The sequence below is a fragment of the Nesoenas mayeri genome, assembly GCF_963082525.1.
Source record: "Nesoenas mayeri genome assembly, chromosome: W".
Lineage (NCBI taxonomy): Eukaryota > Metazoa > Chordata > Aves > Columbiformes > Columbidae > Nesoenas > Nesoenas mayeri.
Genome location: NC_137553.1, coordinates 8,482,705 through 8,504,596, shown reverse-complemented (window position 1 = coordinate 8,504,596; position 21,892 = coordinate 8,482,705). Strand labels below are relative to the sequence as shown.

General features: G+C 32.6%; 1 protein-coding gene across 1 annotated transcript in view; it reads right to left on the bottom strand.

Moving 5' to 3' along the window:
• Window positions 1-21,892, bottom strand: part of LOC308051434 (nipped-B-like protein) — a 198,798-nt gene that overhangs the window by 26,653 nt on the left and 150,253 nt on the right. Inside the window, exons 13-31 of the mRNA XM_080361861.1 lie at window positions 19,759-19,956; window positions 19,542-19,613; window positions 19,366-19,455; window positions 18,116-18,219; window positions 16,595-16,681; window positions 14,016-14,247; window positions 13,589-13,740; window positions 13,139-13,219; window positions 11,974-12,074; window positions 9,996-10,134; window positions 9,765-9,847; window positions 8,651-8,783; window positions 7,589-7,732; window positions 3,940-4,029; window positions 3,482-3,696; window positions 3,277-3,379; window positions 2,264-2,362; window positions 2,015-2,161; window positions 750-884 (exon numbers count right to left, since the gene is read on the bottom strand). Coding sequence (XP_080217987.1) covers window positions 750-884; window positions 2,015-2,161; window positions 2,264-2,362; window positions 3,277-3,379; window positions 3,482-3,696; window positions 3,940-4,029; window positions 7,589-7,732; window positions 8,651-8,783; window positions 9,765-9,847; window positions 9,996-10,134; window positions 11,974-12,074; window positions 13,139-13,219; window positions 13,589-13,740; window positions 14,016-14,247; window positions 16,595-16,681; window positions 18,116-18,219; window positions 19,366-19,455; window positions 19,542-19,613; window positions 19,759-19,956 — 2,405 coding nt within the window. The remainder of the gene's footprint in view (window positions 1-749; window positions 885-2,014; window positions 2,162-2,263; window positions 2,363-3,276; window positions 3,380-3,481; window positions 3,697-3,939; window positions 4,030-7,588; window positions 7,733-8,650; window positions 8,784-9,764; window positions 9,848-9,995; window positions 10,135-11,973; window positions 12,075-13,138; window positions 13,220-13,588; window positions 13,741-14,015; window positions 14,248-16,594; window positions 16,682-18,115; window positions 18,220-19,365; window positions 19,456-19,541; window positions 19,614-19,758; window positions 19,957-21,892) is intronic.

Genomic DNA, 21,892 nt, shown 5'->3' with positions numbered 1-21,892 from the left:
AGAGAGAAGATCATCCTCCTTTGCAAGCAGCACCTTGGATCCTGGTGTTCATCTACATCTTGATTAACAGTCTTCTCTGAAAGCCACTTGGCATTAACGTATCTCAAGTGGTAAAAATATATGCTGCAGCTTTAAAGTTGCAGATTTCAAATCCCACTGAAAATGTGATACAAAATAATTTCAAGTGTATTCTTAATTACCCAGCAATTTTAAAATTATTTTTGCTAACAAAAAACATCAGTGTCACTTTTATGATTCAATAAATAATGTTAGTTTTATGCCCTTCTGCATATACATTGCACAAAGAGTAGAATATGATCGCATAAGTAACATTTTAGGAGGAATATCTGATTCATTAAATATTCAGAATGAATGGAAAATTAGCACAGATGAATACTTTATAATTTTTATATGCAGAACTTACAAAGTTTATTTTGCTTGCAGAAAGGAGGTTTATATGCCAATTTTACTTGTTAGAAAAGAGAAATACCAGAAACAACACTTGCAAGAAGAAGAAAAAAAACCTCTAGACAATAACTTTTAGAAATCTTTTGATAGTCAGCAAGAACTTGAAGAAAATAAAAGAAAACCAAGTCAGACAGTAATGGAGAAAGATATTTGCTCTCAAAATAAATAAAAATAATAAAAATTACAAAGTATCAATGAAATACTTTTTTGATTTTTTTTTTGGTCAAAATATATAAACACAATATGATAATTAAAATCCTGAAGGATATGTTTCATTCTACCTTGATGCCTTCTTCATCATTGACTCTCCGAATCATTTTCACACACATCTCTGTAATTTTGGGAAATGTTGGTTGTTCAATGCAGATATCCCTAAGTATCTTTATGACTCTCTTTCTGACACTGATACCAGTATCCTGTGAGGAGAAATGCATTATGCTTTTGAAAAAAATAATATTAATTAATTTATGTACTATATAAATTAATATTTGAAGATCACCCAATCTGACCTGCAAAATGTATTTAGGAAAGGCAGCTAAATATTCTGGAGTGCATTTATACAAAAGGTCAGCATAACTTGTACCGCTTTATTTGTAACAATTCTAAAGGTTCTAGTTGAGTCCCCAGAACACTGAAATGTTTCCTCCATTTATAGCCTAAGAGCTCATGATGTTGCAAATGTATAATTCCACTTCTTAATTCAAGAGCTTACAAGTTAGATGTGATGATCCTTTAGCTACTTTGTTGTAACACACAAGATCCTTTGTAGATCTGGACTGTAATGCTTCAGAAGTCTTTGAATTAAGCTTATGGATAATATACATGCAGCAAATCTCCTAGGCTTCGTCTAAGAAGGATTAGGAGCTTAATTTCATATTACTTTATTCAAAACCTGTTTAATCTGAATGTCAGGATGAATGGCTTTATGCATGCTCATATGCACATCTCCAAACCCCTTCACAAACACATTTTATCATGTAACTAGAGCAAATCTTATTTGACTAAAAACCTGACATGGATGCTAAAAAAGCTAGTGTTATCTTACAGTCAAATTAACATTGTATTTTATCTGAATATCCAGACAAAAACCACTTTTTATACAAAAAAAATTTAATAAGAAGCCATTTAAAACACTAAAACATAGCACAGATAAACAAAATAGATCTATCTATCTTTTTTTCTTTTGGATTATAAATGGCAACTTTATATTACTGTGTTGTAGATCTTTCTTCATCACCCACACTACTGAACTGCCCTCAGTGCCAAAATTCCTCATTTCACCTAACTTCTGACTTAATAAAGGACTCAAAAGGAATATAATCCTGGTTCTGATGCAGTACAATTTTCTATATATGTTTACCTTTTGATGTAACAAAGCCTCATTGGAAACAAGTGATGCATTTTGCAAGGTTTGTCTTAAAAGCATGATACTCCTCATTAAAATAATAAGATATAATTTACTCTTGGGATCATCATTCCATATTATTAAACACATAAACACAGTTGAAAATACTTATTTTATCATAAATATCACAAGTCACCATACCAATATTCTTTCGATCAGCATGTCATAATACTGCTCAGCAAGCTGAGGACGACAGAGCACAAATCGGCCAAGCAGCTCCACAGCTGCTTCTCGTACACTAGTGGAGTTATCCATTAACCGTCCGTGAACACCTCGTTGCATATCCAGCTAAAAAGAACAAACAAACACAGGTCCAAAATAAAAAATAAAGATTTCTGTCAAACATGACAGAAGAACACATATGCAGGATGGATGTTTCTTTTTTTTTACCCTGGCTAGAATACTGGGGTCTACAGCAACAACCTCAGATAAACACTTCATGGCTTTTGTTCGAACAGCAATTGCATTTTCACCAAGTACACGCAGAATCTAATAAGAGAACAAAAACAAAGATTCAATTGCTTTGGGAAGGTAACAAACAATGTTTAACAGGAAGAAATGCAGAAGAATAACATGCAAATGATTTAAATAAATAAGAATATTTGTCTATTAAAAATTGTATATATCTTCTCAGATAGTAAAAAGGTGCATGCAAGTGATGTTCCGTGGCACTGATACCTGAGTATGGATATTTACTAGGATTTGCTACATCTCTAAGCCTGGTCCAAACAGGATTTACACAGGGTCCATATGCCCGCTTCAAGCCCCTTCATTTTAAACTCTACTTTTGCCATTTGGTTGTGGCTTTCACCGTGGTTCTTTCAACAGGAGGGTTGGATTTGGTCACTCTAATTTTAAGAATGGCTCTGTATGCAGATCAATAAGTAACACAACCTAAACCAAACTAAATTACTAAACCAGTGCTGGAGTTCAAACATATCACCGTGACAACATGTTGCTGCTCTTCTCCCAGAAAAGGGAAAAAAACCACACTGGTCAAACAACGGCTTCCAAAGTGACAGTAACATTCACTGCAAGTAACTGACCAAGTTGGCTTGTATTTTCAAATAAAATTAAGATCAATGCATCTTACAGAAACTGTAAAAAAGATTTCAACACTTTGTAATTATCCTTTTACTGTGTACATCTAAGATAATGATTTTGCCATATACATACATGGACAGATAAAATAATGTATATACAATATGACATATGAAATGCATGCAAGAAAAAGAAATATAAGCACTTATGTCATCAATACAGAATATGAAAGCACATGGCGTTATCATGGCCTGTTAAATACCTGTGCTCAACAATTAACAGATATTGCACACTACCACAAAAGTGTTCGGAATCAGAAACCAACTGTGTTTCACTGTACTAAGACTTCCAGCACAGTTTACCTGTGTCAAATAAATATCAAAGCTCTGGGCAAATGGCCTCATAGAGGCCAAGTAGCGAACAATCAAACATGCATCTTCATAGTCCACAGTATCAGAATTCATCCTGCAACAAATCCGATGTTTTAATTAGGACATGTTTATCAAAAATGATTTTAAAATGTCAAAATACATGATTAATAAAGAAATCAGTGGTGCTGAAACATACTTTAATGTACTGAACTGAGATGGAGCAGTTTTAATGATGCTGCGAAGAAACATCTTGCGACTTTCCGCTCTATGCATGATTTGTCCTGTGGTCTCAACATCTTTTGCATGATGAGTTCCTTCAGATGAATCCTCATCCTTCTGAGATTTAATTGCTTTCTCTGTCTCCATAGTTGTATCACGGAACCACTGTGCTATATAAAACTTCCGAGAAAACTGGAGAAATACAGCAAGATACACAAAAACCAAAAACAATAGATAGAGAAGAGTGAAATTCACAGATTTATAATGAGATTAAGTGAGTTTAATATAGTAACCATATTTTGGAAAACACAACAGTATATGTTAGGGTGACAATTTAACTGAAGCACTAATATGCATGATTGGAAATAATTTTATTAAGTATATGTTACTGAAATTATTTTTATATACACTTGACATCAGAAAGCTGAAATTTACCACTAATGATGCATCAGTTTCTGTGTTCTCATCCAGATAATCTAGCAAAGCCTTTTGCAGTTGTTGAATTTCATCTTCTCCTCCTGAAACCTATCAGAAATAGAAAGATAGTTATAAAATAGAATATTGCACAGTGGTAATTATAATCTGAAAATCGGCATGTCCACATATAAAATATACTGTGAAGCTAATGTTCTGCAATTATCAATACAACTAACAATTTTTAATCAATTGCTTCTAAACTTTATACAGACTAAACCAAATAAGACTGCAGCTCCAAAGTCTAAAAAACATTAACAGCAGAATAAGACTGGTTTTAAAACAGACTGACTGATTTGATTAATTTTCATTCTATGATCTTGTGTGAAGACCCTCTGTCTCTGAAGAAAGGGCTGAAATCACACACAGCAGACTAACACAAGGTTTAACCTATAAAAGTAATCGTTAGCTCTCTCACCAATATTAAATACCAAAACATGGACTTCACAGGTGAACAAATGATAAAAGTCAAAAAAGTCAAATGAAAATAAATACAAAACACAGACAACAGTAAAAACATATGAGAAACACCACAGAAATAAAAATAACTTATCTCTTTGCAAAAATATTTGGTATAACTGTTTTCAGGGATAAATCATCCATACAGAGAAAGTGCAGCAAGTATGCTCAATCCATCTAGGAAAGAACATGCAGAGGCTGTTCCCAAACACCCCTGAGCAGTAGCACTAAAGAATCACGCTCTCTGAGACTCAACTAAGTTCTATCAGTCAAAAAGCTTGAGAACAAACATACATTTTTATAAAAATGCCACCTAGTGCTCCAGTGCACCTAGCCTACCTACAGAATAGGGTAATAATAATTTTCCTGTGAAGCACTTTTAAGATGGCACAAAAAGATTACATATGAAATATTAATCTGAGAACTAGTGCTGGAGACTATGTATCAGATTTGTAAATATCTAAACTGTATGAATGTTAAAAACAGAATGTATTTTTTCCAATAAGTCATTTTATAGGAAATATGTATATCCTGATCTCTTAAATAGTTCTAGCCTATGTAAATTTAACGATTTTGTATATGACCACCAGACAATGTACTTCTCCCCATATTGGAGTTACAGAGAATAAATCATCATTGACTAACTTGTTAATTAATCAGAAACTAACTTTCTCAACACCTACAAGACAGCATAAAACCAAAAACATTAAACTCCCTTTTTTCCTTAGTATTATACTGAAATACGCAAGTCCTTGCAATTGCTGATGCTATACCAGAAAAAAAGGATTTTTTTTTTCCAAAATAAATGAGTTCAAGAATTCAAAACATGCCTACAGTGCATGTAATAGTAATATAGGTTTATTAATATATATTTGGCACTATAATATATGTGCAAATTGTGATTTGATAGTCTGGCCTGTAACCAATGTTAAATTCTGTGGATAAAAGGCTGAAAAAAAAGGTTGCTTGATGAACCTTAACTGTCTAACTATTTTCAAACAATTAAAAAACCCAGAACAAACAAAAAGAAACTGTGAAGCCCACAACAAAACATATTCAATATTGATAATAAAAGTAGAATAAATAATTTCCGGCTTAAACTTCTTTACCTATAAAACATTTTTCTTTGGCAATAAAAATTATAAACATCTTAACTTCTGTATGAACAGCACAGATTGAGAATCTTGTCACAAATGCAGCACATATTATAGCTTGCAAACATCAACAAGTAGAAAAAGGTACAGTTAGAAGTCCAGAAGATCAGCGTATCAAGAGATAAACTAATGAAAAGCATGCACAAGTGTTCAAATCAACTTGACAGTCTAAGACAGATTTCTATGAAAAAAATCTACTCTTCAAAAATGTCAAAACAGAATAGATTTTCTCCTAAATCTAATTCAATGGTTCATGAGTCCAAACCACAGCAGACAGAGTTATAAGCATTCGTCAGTCATTGGGGAATATCCTGGTAATGATATCAGACGGTAGAAGAAATATCCAACAGAGTCTAAGTATTCAATTCAGAAGGAAAGAAAAATCTGTAGAGGTATAAGTTAATTTCTGAATAAAAACAATAATTTATGATCTTTCTGATGACTAATGTCAAGATAGACAGTGTGTTGTTTATAAATGATTTGTAACACAAGAACAAATAACTACTTGGAAATGTGTACGTGACAGCTAAGCTTCACTTTTTTGTTCAAATGGCAAGAAAATAAGATTCATTGGTAGACATATTCAGCTTTAGTCATCATAATGTATAGTATACACCTTCCACAATGTATGGATGGTACTATCTACAATCATTGATGTTAACCTTCTCAAGTAACTCAAAAAATGCTTTTAGCACTCAGTTCCCCACAGCACTTTATTTTCTGCAGATGTCAATGCCTGATCCTGTAAAAACCCAAAACAAATAGAGAAATTCAGGTCACCACTTGAGTATGTATATTTTAGAGCATCTTTCAATACTATTATATAACTTCTGGAGATAAGGAAAGAGAAAAGGATTATTCTAAAATAGTCTAATGTAGAATTGTCAAAATCACTGCCAACAGAGAAGAATTTTAATCCATTAGCACACAGAAGTATAAATGATATCAAGCCACGGACATAAGATTTGACACTATATATAGTACAATATTCTAATGGACAAAAGTTATGGGAAGTATTAGCCTCATAAAGGAGTAAATTAATTTTGATTCTTTATTTGAATGCCTGTAAATTGCACAAGTTTTTTCCATAAATCTGTTACAGTCATTATAAAATACATATAATAGATCTGTAGTCTTTTCAGGTAACTGAAAGGGAAATGAACTTGATATAACTACTCAACTTCAGATCAAATCATCCTGAGAAAGTTCAGAAAGAAATGTATAGCTGAGTGTCCAAATGCATACATTGTTTTGTTAATAGCTGCCACCCTTGAAGATTTGGAGACATTTTGATAAGAAGCATTAGCAGAAATGCAAATATGCATTCTCTAATGAAAGATATATGCAAGTCCAGTAAAAACAAACACACACGCACAAAAACACCACACAAAAAATGAAGAAAAACATAACAAACCCCCAAACACCAACTAACCAATAAAAACCCCCCAAAATGACACATAACAATTTCTAGTTTGCCTTTTGCCACTGATATATTTAAAAAAACTTTTTTTACTGTCCTTCACAGTATTGGCCAGCTTCAATTCTAATTGAGCTTTGGCAGCACGAATTTCCTCCCTACAATGGCGAGCAGCATCTCTGTAGTCCTCACATGTTGCCTGACCTTGCTTCCCCTGACCATGTAATTATGAGTGTCATAATATCATTTATCACTTTGCAATACCAAATGCCCATACATACACATATATTTTTGAGGCCGCTTAAGATAGAAACCGTCACTCCATTATTTTCTCTATATTGTCACAAGAAAACTGTTTTTACCCTTGCAATTAACCACTTAATATGATCACTAGGGAGATGGTGTGAGAAAGACATGAATTAACAAATGTAATACTTATAAATTGAGTATATTTGTTTCAGAAATCTGAACAACAATGAAAACTCATTCTCCACAACATCAGATTTTCCTATATCTTTAAAATGTTCAAAATTTTAAATGGATACATCTAAATCCAGCTGGCATGGGATGTCTCACACACCTGTTTGAGGATTCTGGCTATAGATCCTTGATCCATTTTGCTGGTGACTGCATCTTTCCTGAGTCTTGAAGCTACAGTTCCAAGATAGTCAAGTGATGCAACTCTTAATGCCATTTCTGTAGATTTGTTACTGAACTGGTGAACCTAAGAAAAACAGAATAAACTGCTATAAAAAAATATTTATTTATGCAACTGAGATTCTTCTCAAAAGACACTGATTGACCTTATTGAAAATTCCACCTAACTTCATGCTGCATAAAATTATGTAATTTACTATTACATCACTGATATACTCCTTACTTTACATTCGTGTTTTTTCCTTTATTTGGTCTCTCTCTCTACAAATATGCCTGTTAGAGTTTTTTAAAAATATGTATTTTTATGAAATAAACTGGACATCTAGTTGGCCAGATATCCTTTGCAATAGCATAGATATTAAGCAACATAATGCAACTTCCTCATTATTCATACAAGTATAAGGAAAATTACCAGGAACAAGACCATAAAATATTTTTCCAAGAAACAGCTGAAATTAATGTGTTAATTACATTGTTATACTGAATAACAACTCTCAATAAACAGTCAACAAAAATATTCACGTTCTATAAAATGTCACATTCCATAAGTAAATATACTATTACTGGTAAAAGACCAAACTACTTAATTATTTTCAGGTTCTGTGCTAAAGGAATAGTCCAGAGAAGTATTTAACAAGAATAATTACAGCTATTAGTTTGACTTTATTCCCAATGAATATCTACACTTATTAGATGCTATATGATAGCATTTTTTAATATGGAAAATGTAATGAAATAGTAGAAGTGGACTTCCATGAGAATCTATATACATATGACCTTTACTAAGTTCCATATCAATGATCTTCTGACCTAAATTTTATTTTCTATGCATTACATAATAGTGATACAGGTAAAAAAATCCTTAAATGCTGTATCTGTGCGTCCACAATCAGAAAACATTCCTGTAATAGTTTGAGCTGAAATAAACAAGTTTCATTGTAATAAAAAACCCCAAATATAATAGTTAAAACCAAGAATTCCTTACCAATAGCCTTCCTAGTAAGCTAAGTAGCAACTCTGCAGCTGGCCATTCTGGTTTATTGACTGTGGAAAGAAGATCTTGAATGAAGTTCTCAAACAGTGGTCTGTAATCTTCTTCCCCTTGTTTACTACCACACCTGTTTAAAAGAAAATGCATTTTGTAAGTGAATTTAAGAGCCATTTAAGCTTTTCTTCTGACGCAAACAGAAGCAATCCTATGCTTAACCAGAAAAACAGTTTTATGTAATTCTAAAAAAAATATCCAAAATATTAGCAGAAAAAATGTTTTTATCCATTTATGGACAAATAGTTTAAACAGTTATCACTCCAAGTTGCACTGCAAGTAAAGCCACTAATCCAGGATAGTAGAATTTTATTCCTAAGATTTTTATATTTATTGTTTTGAGTTAAAGTCTGCGTTAACTTGGATGGACAAAGTAAAATTCTAAAGTTCAAGCTAGAGTAGAGTATTTAGGAGGTTTTGTGTCCTTAAACCTGGTCTGATTTATCTCACAGTGGTAAGATATCTAAGTATTATGCTCCACAAAGGTTAAAATCAGAATGTAAAAAAATCAAAAGATAACATATCCAATAGTGTTTCACTTATATGTGGCATCCCTAACTTTAATGATACCATAAGTATGCAGAGAAATGGCTACATGGTTAGAAAATAGCCTTTTGGCTGAACAGTATAAATTAACACAATTAAAACCTCAGGACTTTTTGTTAAAAATCCTTTGGTTATTCAGGTATATTTTTTTATCCCTGTTGAGCTATTGACATTCCTAACTTTATTTAAATGAAAGTATTTTTAGGTTTTTTTATATCTTTGTCATTTTTATGACTGAAAGAATCTGGTTTCATCACTTAATATTTACTCAGCCTTCTCTTCCACACTTCAGATGAGTAAAAGCCCCCCGATAAAAGGATCCTACATAAAATATCAGATTCTGAAATGAAATTTTTGTTTGGACAGGTAGCTCTATAAAATATATTGTTATATGTAACTTTATTAGTAGGCATTTAGCATTGCGAAGTGGTTTGTTTTGTCTTAAGGTATGACAGATTTTATTTAGAGTTGGTTTCATCAGTATGCTAAAGAATGCAACAGTACTTACTTCTTAAGGAATATAGAAAGGAAGTTTTGTGCTGTTCTCATGGCTGTTTCATACGAGTTAGTAATAAGCACATCTTGATCCACCTAAAAATAACAAACGTTTCTCATTCATCAAATAATTACAGCAGACATAAAATTACAATGCTTATTTACTAGAACACCATCATAAAATATTATTCCTACAAAGTCATCCCCACACAAAAAAAAATGTGGCTCATAAAACAAATCTTACTTTTTTGTTTGATTCCTCCTCTGAATTAGAATCTTTTTCTGTTGATGGCAAATGCACCACACACTGAATAAGCTGCAGAACTAGTGCTGTTACCATCTGAATATACATAGGCTCTCCATCAGTGTCACTGCTGTTTAACCTGTTAACAAAGACAGCATTAACACTAAAACTAAACAACAAAAAAAATCTTGGTCCTAAATAACATCTTTCTTAAATTATTACCACAGCTAGAAATCTGTGTTCTATACATTTATCTAGTCATTTGTTTCTCTCTTATACAGTGAAAGATTTAGTCTAACAAAAACAGTAAGTATTTTTCTCAGGCTGATGAGATGAACTGAAACAGCTCACGGATGGGCTATCAGAGTATCTGTGAAGTTCAGCAGCTGAAAAATCTACAGAAATATTTAATAAATCAAACACCTACATGCTAAGGTACTTACTAATAGGCTTATTATGTATAATGCCATATTCATTTCCAACACAACATTAAAAAAATACACTGAACTTGTCCTAATAATTTATTACTTATATTTAATGTATGCAAAATGTGCAGGACTTTTAAATGAGAAAATACTGACCACAACCTGGTCTGACTTCCACAAGAGTTATACCTATGGCGATTTCAGGTAGCATAACAGACTATAAACTTCAGCATGCAAGAGTGTCTTTAAGTTGGTATGACCAGTACATATACACTCCATCTCATTTTTCTCCCCTTTCAAGTGATTTAACCTGACAAATAGCATGGCATTTACTACCCATACGTACATCAACACCACTTAATGCTACACTTAACAGTATTAAAAAGTGATAATCTCTGACATCAATCATTCTCCCCAAATTATCCAAATAATAACTTATCTTTATGAAGTTATCTTTGCCTACTTGTACAGAGAAAATATTTTCATATCAAATTTTATGTAAGCTGTACCCCTCATGACTGTAGCCACAGGCAGGGAATGTCCTTCAACAAATCAGAGCTAGGGCTCTAGAAATAAACAGTGCAGTCACTGTGGCCTTGAGATAGTGACTTCATTCTAGTAAAGGTCCTAATTCAAAAGAGAGTAATCTACCACTTATGTTCCTATGCCTACCACCTTTCTATTTGCTAGATCTCTCTGATGTCTATAACCAAAACAATAGGAAATACTAGGAACAAGCACTCATGTTGCTGAATTCAACTTAAAAGTTTCAGTGAATTTCTTTTCCTGGATATTTCCTGCTCATCCACCCTGGATCAGAGAACCTATTTCATTTGTCTGTCTCCAGGGAAAAAATGTATATAAGCAAGGAACAAAATTAATGCAAACAACAAATGTTTTAGAATCATTTAAAGTGTCCAACTTCAATTTTAACCAAAATCCAGTTCAGGTCAGATTCTTTCTCAAATTGAACCTGAACCTATACTATTATTCAGAAGATGCACTGAAATCCAGCTGAAGTGCTTAAAAGACAGTTAAAGTGAACTGAGTAGTTCCTAAATTAAACTAATTCAAAGGAGTATTAGATTGATTTCCTGGAAAGAGTGCTCTGAGTGTGTCCTCAAAGAAATTCAGTCAGAATTTTCCTATTAAGTTTTAGTAATGAAGAAATTATATAAAACCTATATAAACAGAAACAAAGAATTTTCCAACAAAAAACCTTTGAATCCAATCCATGCTAACATTATACTTGTTTACATCCTTAGTGAGACAAATAATAAGATAATTCACTTATTTTTGTAAGCAGGCATAAATATGATGGCATAAGAAACAGTGAGTATTAAAAAATACAATATTAAAATACATTTTTTTAAAATATTATTTTCAATAATTTCTGCTTCCACTGTAGAGGTTTTGAAATATCAAACTCTAACAAAGTGCAGCTTGTGGAGTCAGATTTTTAAAGAAGCTGTTAATACTGAAGCCTAAAAGCCTACATCTACAAATCTGTAAATGCTACTGTCTACAGATTATCAATCTATGTCAGAAATTACCTGAAGTTTCTCAAACTCCTCTTGCTAGTTGGTAGTCTTGCAAGGGAAGTGAAAATTTCTTCTAGTATTAACTGTCTATGTTTTTCATACCTGGAGAACACCTATTTAACAGTTACAGAATTTAAAAAAATATATTTATTGTTACATAAAATATAGCTTGTTAAATAGATTGTTAAAAATATATATAGAAACATATAATTTATATGACATTTAAATAAGTTATTTAATGCATACCTTGTTTTTAATGCATTGCTTTGTTTTTTCAAAGCAAGCATTTCATTATAAATACATAAAAACTTTTTCAAATACAGATTTATATCTTCAAATAGCATAAATGTGTAATAGCTCTTAAAAATACTGTATGTTTTAAAAATTTCTGCCAGTGGTACAATACACTGTATAAGAAAGTCAAACAGCATAATGCTAAGCTTTCAGAGTCCAGTATACAGCAAAACTCTATGGTAACATACATTAACATGTATGGTTTTAGAGCACGTTTGAGAAACCAGTTTTACTTCATATCCTAAGCTTTAATGTTTGCCTGACATTAAATATTCTTTCAATTTACAGGGTCAGGATTGTAGAGTTTTCCTCTCCTTTTGTTTAGGCAGAATTATTTTTATAAATACTGGAGTACATCATTCTTACAAAGATGGAAAATTTCCACTTGAACAAGCAGATCTGTGTTGCACTACAGTTTTCCTGAAATAATATTTTATCTGCCCCATGAATTTTTCACATAACCACGTCTTCCGAGGAAAAGGACTTATTCTATTATATAGAAGTATCCTACTCGTTCTATAGCATATTCCATTGCGTAAATTAAAATCTTAACAAAAGAAATAAGTAAAACCACCTTGTTAAGGTTTCTTAAGACAAGAAAGTACAGGTAAGAGGAAGGGGTTTGTGCTTATATTTTAAACAACACAATCAAAATTAAGTAAATTCTTTGGCTTAAGTAGGCTATTTCTATAGAATACTCTGCAAATAGGAGGAGCAGATTTAATATTGTTCCTAGTTTATTATAACAAACTGTAAAAACATGCAAGAATAAAATTAGTTCTAAACTCCAATTCTCTACCAGCAAAAATACGGCCTATGTAAATGCCCTAATAACTCTCGCAGAAGTACAGGAACATGAAACTGCAAATTAAAAATTACTTACTGCAGTCACTAATTTGATGGCACATAACTGTAGTTCACTGACATTTTCTACGAAGAAAGGTGTTATTCCCATAGATGATACCTATTGACAGAAAGAAGTTATTGTAAGTATATTTGACTAACAAACTGATATTTATGCAGTTTCACAAGTAGGTTATTCATTAAGCAGGTATTATTTCATATTATTTACAAATAAAGTTATTATGGGCTATTTGAATACAATCAGATCAAACTTTTCGTAAGTGTACAATAAAAGCCATTAAAGATTTGAATACTAAATGTTCTTCTCCTGCAGTTTACATACTACACAACAAACTAGTCACTGATGTTAATAATTCAAAAGTTTGTACTGATTTCATAGTTCATGTCATTGAGACAATCACACTTTACAGTCTTTCTGGGAAAAGAAAAACAAACATTCTCAGAAAGAAATTCTTCTGATAAAATGTACCTGAAGAATAGTTGTATCAGTAAGAAGCTGTATCTCTAGCAACTCTGACAAACTGCTGACAATGTCACAAACTTTGTTATACAACATCACTATAACTCTTTGCTTGTGGGTGGAACACTTGGCACGTTTTGCTTTTGAACTTAAAACACCACCTAGAAAATAAAAAATATCTATTAATTTTTTTCATTTTTTCACTTACATCAAATACCATTTTCCTCAAAATATGTCCTCAAAACAACTCCATGACTACAGGTTTGTAAATGCAATTGCTTAGCAGAATCAGCTGGAAAGCAAAAATTTCATGTTTTCATAATTGTTCTGATTTGGATCCAGGATTTTTAAATCCATTCTTGAAGTTGGACACCCACATCTGAAGGTATGTATATGGCAAAAAAAATGCTAAATACAAAATATTTAGCATACTAACCACCATGAGGATCCACTCTATACACAGGATCATATTGAGGATAGAGAGTGTTCTGCAAATGAAATTTTGTGTATTGAATAACTCTTTCTATTACATCTTCAATATATACAGCTTTAGGCATATTTGGTGATGTCATAATATTGATAGCAGTAAGACAAGCATCAGCAGATTTTGTCACTCTCTCCATAATAAGATCTCTCCATAATCTTTCCTCATCTTCAGTGTCATTGTTCTGTAACAGGTAATAAAAAACAAGATAGTGTGAATATGAAGTCAAATTTTGATCCTTACCAAGTAAAATATAACATTATTTTAATATACTTACATACACATATGTACAAAATGTTATGTTTCCTTTATGATACAAAAATAGTACGTTTTAGAAATCAATTAATGTTTGTTTTACTAGCAACAGGTTTGTAATCCTAAATTACAAGTCTTCAGTATCTCACTGCATTCTTCTGGTAAAACACAAAAAAGCTTTCTGTGTATGATCAGGAAGCACTATGAAGGAAGACTGCCACGTTCTCTATTTAATCTACCTTAATCAAAATCTAAACTTATTCATCTTAGTATTTTCTTCAGTGTCCTATGCACACCAGTTGCTGCTTTGATCAGTCTAATTTTTGCTGCTAGAGGGAATTCTTACATAAAAAGACTGTTAAGGCACATGAAACTCATGAGAATACAATGTTCTCCACTTCACAGACTGACTCATCTATTATCAATGGGTTTAAAACATGTCTTATCAAATATGACCATTTAGATTTAGCACAGGGTATAGAATCTCTGTATTTCTGTGTTTTACAAGTTATAAAAGCAAACATACATGAGGCTAATTATCACCACCCAGCACTACTGAAATATTGTAATAACATTATTAATTACAAAACCAGGTGGAATTTTTAATAACTTCTCTAGTACAGAGAAAAATAATCTTTCCTGCCTATATAACAGCACACTGTTTGCTTTCCTTGTAAAAATAAGGGGTTGGTGAAACCATACCAACTTTTTTCCCTTTGTGGTAAGATAATCTAAAGATATCACAGTGCATTATATATGAGACATAAATATATTTGAAAAATCAATAGAAATCTGCAAATCGGGAGATCCCTGTAAATTTCTTGCACAGAATGGATTTAAATAATTTGTTCCTTACACAGAGGAGTTAAAAAAAACAAACAAACAAAATCAAAACAAAAAACCCATACCAAAACAAAAAAACCAAATAAACCAACTAAACAATAATAACAAAAACAAACAAGAAACAAAAAACAAACAACCAACCCCCACCCACCCACCCAAACAACAACAAAAAAACCCCATAAAACAAAAACCCAAGTAGTTTTATATATTTTCTATTTTTTTTCTCATTAATCTTGGAAATAAAAAGAATCTGCACATGTAATCAATCTCTGAGAAAAATCCTGACATGGATGTAGGATATTTTCACTGCACTCTACAAGAAGTAAGCTTACTCCTTAGCAGAGTCTTTCTTTGCCATAATAACCTGAATTGTGTTTAACAGGCTTTAATAAAAAAATAAAACTTGTTTGGCTAAAGATTGCTTCTTTTAAAATTGTCTCTCAATTGCAAACATTAGACAATTTCATTAATGGCTTAATAATCTTGAGTTTTACTGCAAAAAGCTAAAAGAAAAATATCACTTTAAAGGCAATGGCATAAAGACTCAATTGTATTGAATTAGAGCATGTAAACTAGCACCTTCTTTTCACTAATTTTTTATACTGCTAAAGACATTCAGAAACATATACTGAAACTTTGAAAACCCAACAAACTGTCCAGATGAAAATATTTAGGTACAAATAACATGTCTCTGGTTTTCATTTTCAAGTTCAAATTCTTTCTTTCCAATGTAATTACTCTCTATTTCTGCAGATCAAGGTTTTTTTATCCATAAAATTCAAGAACTCTATTCTTGCTAGAATTTGTTTTGACTAGACTGTTTTGACTAGAAAGGGTAACAAATAAATGAATAAATAAAATGTGTAATATCACATTTCAGCCTCATAAAAACTCCAATTCCCCATGTAGTTTTAGGTACATCAGAAAAAAATCTTAAACTTCCTGTTAATTCTGTTTACACTGATAACTTCAATTTTGCAGCATAAGAGCAGACCTAAATAAAGCACTTCCTCAGTTCATAATGCTCAGGAGAAGAATATGCTCTATGTGAAAGCTGTAATACTTCTTCCTTTGTGTAAGGGATGTTTTATGGACACATGGAAAAGTAGCAAAGAAATGTCCAATTGTGCAAGTTACACCAGTTACCATGAATATTTCAAGGTGAAACTATAATATTTAAGTGAAAACCCAACTCAATAGCTCCCAATACCTCTTTTATCAGTACTATAGTGAAACATGTCTAGTACTGAAAGAATATAATCAAGTGAATTTTACTTCAAATCTTAAAATTTGGTAATCTCTTAATCACATACATATTAAATCAGAAATTCCTTTCACACACACAGAGTATTTGAAACTATCATTATATGGGACTCAAGTGAAGGAAACTCTATTCTACACAATGGTGTGGAACAATGGCATTTGAAACTCACATGGTTAAGTAATGTAGAAAGCTTTGATCCATCTTGAATATTCTTCTCCAAAATATTCAGGACTTTTACTGTTTTATCTGTTGAGAGCTACAACAAGAAACAAAACAAAACATATCAAACAACTGTAGGAACATAAAGGCTTCCAAACTGCTAAAAAAAATGTCCATGTATGAAGGATAGAACATGTTATGTAATCAGACAATCTTAAATTTTAAGTAATCTGAGATAAGGATTGGATTTTGACTTGTCTGGTTTCTGACACAACATGACTGTGAATGCTGATAATAGAATTAAACTAGTGAAATATGTTTTAAGACTGCAATCAAACTGCATTTTCAACCAGCAAAATCCATAGAAATGTATTTAAAATTGCATTTCTGTAATTAATGCTGTATTGTTATACAAGCAGAAATAAAATTCCCTGATACTTGAGTGCCTAAAAAAAGGAATCATATTCTTCATAACTGTACTGATTTTGAAAAACTAGCATGTTGAAAATAAGTAACTCAAACTCACTAACTGATGTTCTACAGAATTGATTAAATAATCTGTAAAATATACTAAGCTCCAGGAGAGTCAGTTTCATTCATCCAGACACCTTTAGAAGGAACAAAATTCTGATTTCATGTATACATGTATGTACGTGAAAAAAAACAGGGAGCAAAGGTTAAGGGTGAGAACTATCAGGAAAGAGAAACGCTCAGGCTCATAACATGCTACAAAGGAAGGTAGGGAGAATGAAGAAAAGGCATCTAATCTTAAAGAAAACCCTTCAGAGTGACTTATAAGTAGCTTCACAGACACATCATAAACATAGTAAATGGTCACGAGCAGGCAGAATAAGAATTTAACACAAGACTGCCCAAATCCAAGAGTTCTAGGAAGATAAGGAAAGCAAGAACATTGTTTCTAGAGGTGTGATACAGAATGCTCCCTTGAACTGAGGTCAGGAAGAGTATGGCAAAGAAACCACAATATGCAGTCTACCGAAAATTAATCTTATTATCACCTGAGTCATTAAATCTAAGTTTGAAAGGACTCTTGGGGGAGAGGAAGGAAGTAGGCAATTCAATGTGATGCTGGATGGACATAATGAATTTACATTGCACTAACGGCATATAACAGAAAGGGTGGATTTTTTGACTTTGCCAGCAGGTTCTGTTTTGTGCTTCTGTGGTTGCTCAACACTAGCTCTAAGTAGCAAAGCCTATAGGTTGATGATCTTTTGTGAAAGCAGATTAATTATTTTAGATTTTACTGCTTGGGCATGTGTTACCTATTGGCATATAGTTCTCTGAGTCAGTGCTAACACAGAGAAGGACCATTCAACAAAAATGTCTCAGATTCAGATACAGCAATAGTTAAGATGTGGTAACTTTTTAGCACTTCAGCTAAGTCAGTAGAAGCACAACTGTTCACAGTATCTGTCACATGTATACCTGAAGAGGGTGGAATATTACAGGGGATACAAGTTTTTGTATGTTAAATGTTCAAAAATAATTAAATACTATGAAAATGTACCTTGTCCATAATGCCCATTGCCTTGATTTTTGCAGATTCACTACCCAACTCACTAAGTTGATGCTTTCCCAGTAGCAATTCCTGTGGAATCTCATCATCATCACCTTAAAAAAAATTAAAAAATTAAAAATCATATTTCTAATAAGACTTCACGGAAACCAGTATTTTACAGTCAATATGAAAAAGTCAACTGAAGAAAAAGAACTCATTTTCCAAAAAGCTAGCATCTAATAGTTCTATCTAATGAAGACTGATGATGACATCTTTTGGTTGTGTTAAAACAAGTACTTGTTAAATATAATTGAAAGTCATAAATTAAAAAAAAAATTACTATAGCAAAATCCATTTATTGCAGCTCTTGTGCCATCATCCTCATTTCACTAAAACAAATCTTAAATGATTGTAGGCCTAATTCTAAAAGTCAAATCTAGGGAAGGGCAATAGATGAAAAACACATGGGAAATTAAGTACTTTGAGGTACACTGCATCTTAATCAAATGATGTTACAAGATGATGTTACAAGACATACAGAAAGAACCAATTACTTCACTTTTTAATCCAAGGTTGTAGACACCATTGCTGTAGTGATTTGCTTACTATACTCCTCCCCTTGTTCTAATCTTGTGACAAAGATGGTAGGAAAAAATTAAATGAATGCTCCATTATCCATTTCAGTAGAAAGTCATCTTGGTCAACCTGAACAACTCTGTAAGACACTTATGCTAAATGCTAAGCTGACTTATTTTCCACTGAAATGGATAAGGAGTATACAGTGATTCAGTATCTCACCCATAAGTGCATAAGTACTCTGCTGCTGAAATGAATAATCAAACTCTGTTGGGCCAAAGGCCATAACAGATGCAAAATAATGTGCCTCAGACATTATTGGCAAGGGAACCATCTTAAGTTAGTGTTGTTTACAAAGATATGTTTGACAGAAGATAACACTCTAATGACATTCCAAAGAGGTATCCTTTCCACTCCAGGGGACTATTATTTGTCTCATTGTGATTTATGTCCCCTTAGGATTCTGCAGGGAGGAAGAAGGAAGATCTTCCTGTAGCAGCAAGTGAAATTGAAAAGGTAAAGGCCTCCACTCCAGGCAGAAGCTATAAAATGCAGTATACCGTAGCATGTATCACAGGCAATTAAATCGCAAAGGAGGAAGTTTGAAAATACTGAGATGCAAATTTTTTTGTTTCTTGTGTTTCTAATTGGGGGAAGCATTTTGAAAATTTCTGACATATTACCAAAAGCTGTAAAATCCATGTCTTCTAAATTTTCCAAAATATTCTCTATTGAAGCAGCAAATCTTTTGAAAGTTGAAGAATCCATCATTTCTGGTAAAAAAAAGAAATGTATATATAATTATTTTACAAACAAATCAGAAAATAAAAACTGTAAAAAGTAAATAATCTAAAATTACCTTCAGGTGTTAGTTTAGGTTCATAAGCTTTCCTCTTCTTCTGTTTTTCTTTTTTCTTCATTTTTCTAGCCACTAATTGATAGAATAAAGGATTGTTAACATTTCTTTATGCTTATATTCAATACTGCATGTAAAGATGTTTATTTTAAAATATTTAACATATCCTTTAAAAATGCACTAGTATTATGGGAGAAAATAAAATTTTTAAAACACTTACCCTCACTGAGGCTAGGAGGAGGAGAATAATCATCCATATCAGAGTCATCGGGACCACGATTACGGTAACGGCCACTACCAGAAGTCCTCCTTCCTTCATGATAATAACCACTTCTCCTGTGGTCACCAGAACTTCTTCTGTCATGTTCTTCATACTCCCAAGCTTCATCTCTATCCTTTTTATGTCTTTTACGAGAAGCTAGAAATGAAATGTACAAATAAGTACAAAAAATCTACTTTTAATAGCTCAAAATTATACATTTGCAAGTTAAACACTGTCATGTAGATGTTCTGTAAAACAAGTGAACACTCTAAAACTATCATACAAAATTCTGTTATGGCATTATTCTTACAATTTCTTTTGAATTGCATGAAAGCTGTACCTGAAACTGGAAAGATATCAACAAACATTTAAAAATACAAATTTACACGACATTTATCCTTTTAAACAAAGTCAGGAAAGTAGAACAAAATAAGTTTCACCCTTTCATGAGAGAACATTGAGATAATTTATTCAGTTATCGAAATTGTGACTGTTAATCGGTGTCCATGCTCCAATTCAGTGATTGCTTTGCCCGTTCAACACAGCAAGTTCCAATGAGACTGGGCAACCCAGTTGCTTAAAGATATTCTGTTTTGTCAAGACAACTAAAAATGTCTTGATATATATTGCAGAAAAGTCAGTGTAAAGGAAAAAGCTGGAGTCACAGTTCTGGGCCAGGCAGCGAGTATATGCCACAGAAGGCATTAGCCTTGCAGAACTGAATGTTGAAAACCTGGTATAAATGTTCTGTACAAAATCAGAAACTTGGTGGAAATAAAGGGAGGAGGGGATGAAGAGTTCTCTGTTGTTTTCAAAGAGTCTTGAAGGGGAGAGGGTGCTAAGATGTAACAGAAAAAGGATATGGAGGAGATCCATGAAATCAGCCAACTCTCCATTATCTAAAGTAACAGGATAACTGGGCTAGCAAAGAAATGTCTATCACAGACTGTGCTGTTAACGGCTCCAAAGCATCACATTCTAGACTAGCAGAGTTTATTATTCTTGTGAACTTGCATATAATGGTCCTGACATCTGTGTGTCTCTACCAAAGTCTACTGAAGTTTAGAGAGGTATAACTGTATATAGGGTTGTATCTGAGCAAAATGGCTCAAAGCATTCAGACAGAACTGACAAGTTCTTTCCACAACACCAGTTTATTCAGAAGCATAGGAAACATACCAGGATATAATCAAATAGTCATCCCAGGCTCAGAACTAATAAAAACAACATTGAACCTGTGGTGATAACTAATGCTCTGCACCGCACCCTAGAGGGTTCCCACTTCTGAAAAAGGGTATGCACAGAGGTGGTCCAAGATAATAACTTAATTCATCCTTTGAGCTATTCTGCTTATGGATCATACTTGCTTCTGCAGGCAGTACAGTCATGTTCATGAGGCCTGAGCTACTACCACTGTCAGTTCTAAAATGGTTGAGAGATAACTGCAATTGAAGAAACGGATAGCTGTCTGGGATACCTGAAGTGAGCAGATTAGAGAAGAAATTATGGGGTTTATGGGAAACAACTTCACATATCTTAACTGATTCTTTTCCCCCTATGATAGTATTTTGTGGAGGTACACAAAATCTGTCTCCACAGTTTACAAAACATCAGTATCAATTTAAGCTCTGGAGGATGAATTCAGACCCCAGCTACATCTCCATGAGAAAAGTAACTTCCAGTATTGTTTTCTATCAGAAATTTATATTGACCAGTTTATCAATGTTGCATAACAAAACAGAATGTTTTACATTTGTGCTGGCTCTGCAAGGCAAATAAGATGAACATGGGAACAGCTACTCACAACCAGTCATTGCTCTACAAAGTTCATTTTGAAGTAGATAAAACTGACTAAAAAAGTAAATATTATTATTATTTCAAGAGTTATTATTAATTTTTTACATAAAGACTATCTGGAATATAAATACCCTATTTCCTTCTGAATTCTGCCAAACATTTATGCAATAACACGTTTAGTATTTATTGTATGAGAATGATTTAATAGATTTTTAATTTCTCATCATTTAATTTAATGGAATGCCCCTTTCTTCATGAGATACTCAAATTTATCTTCTTATATAACAATCACTAT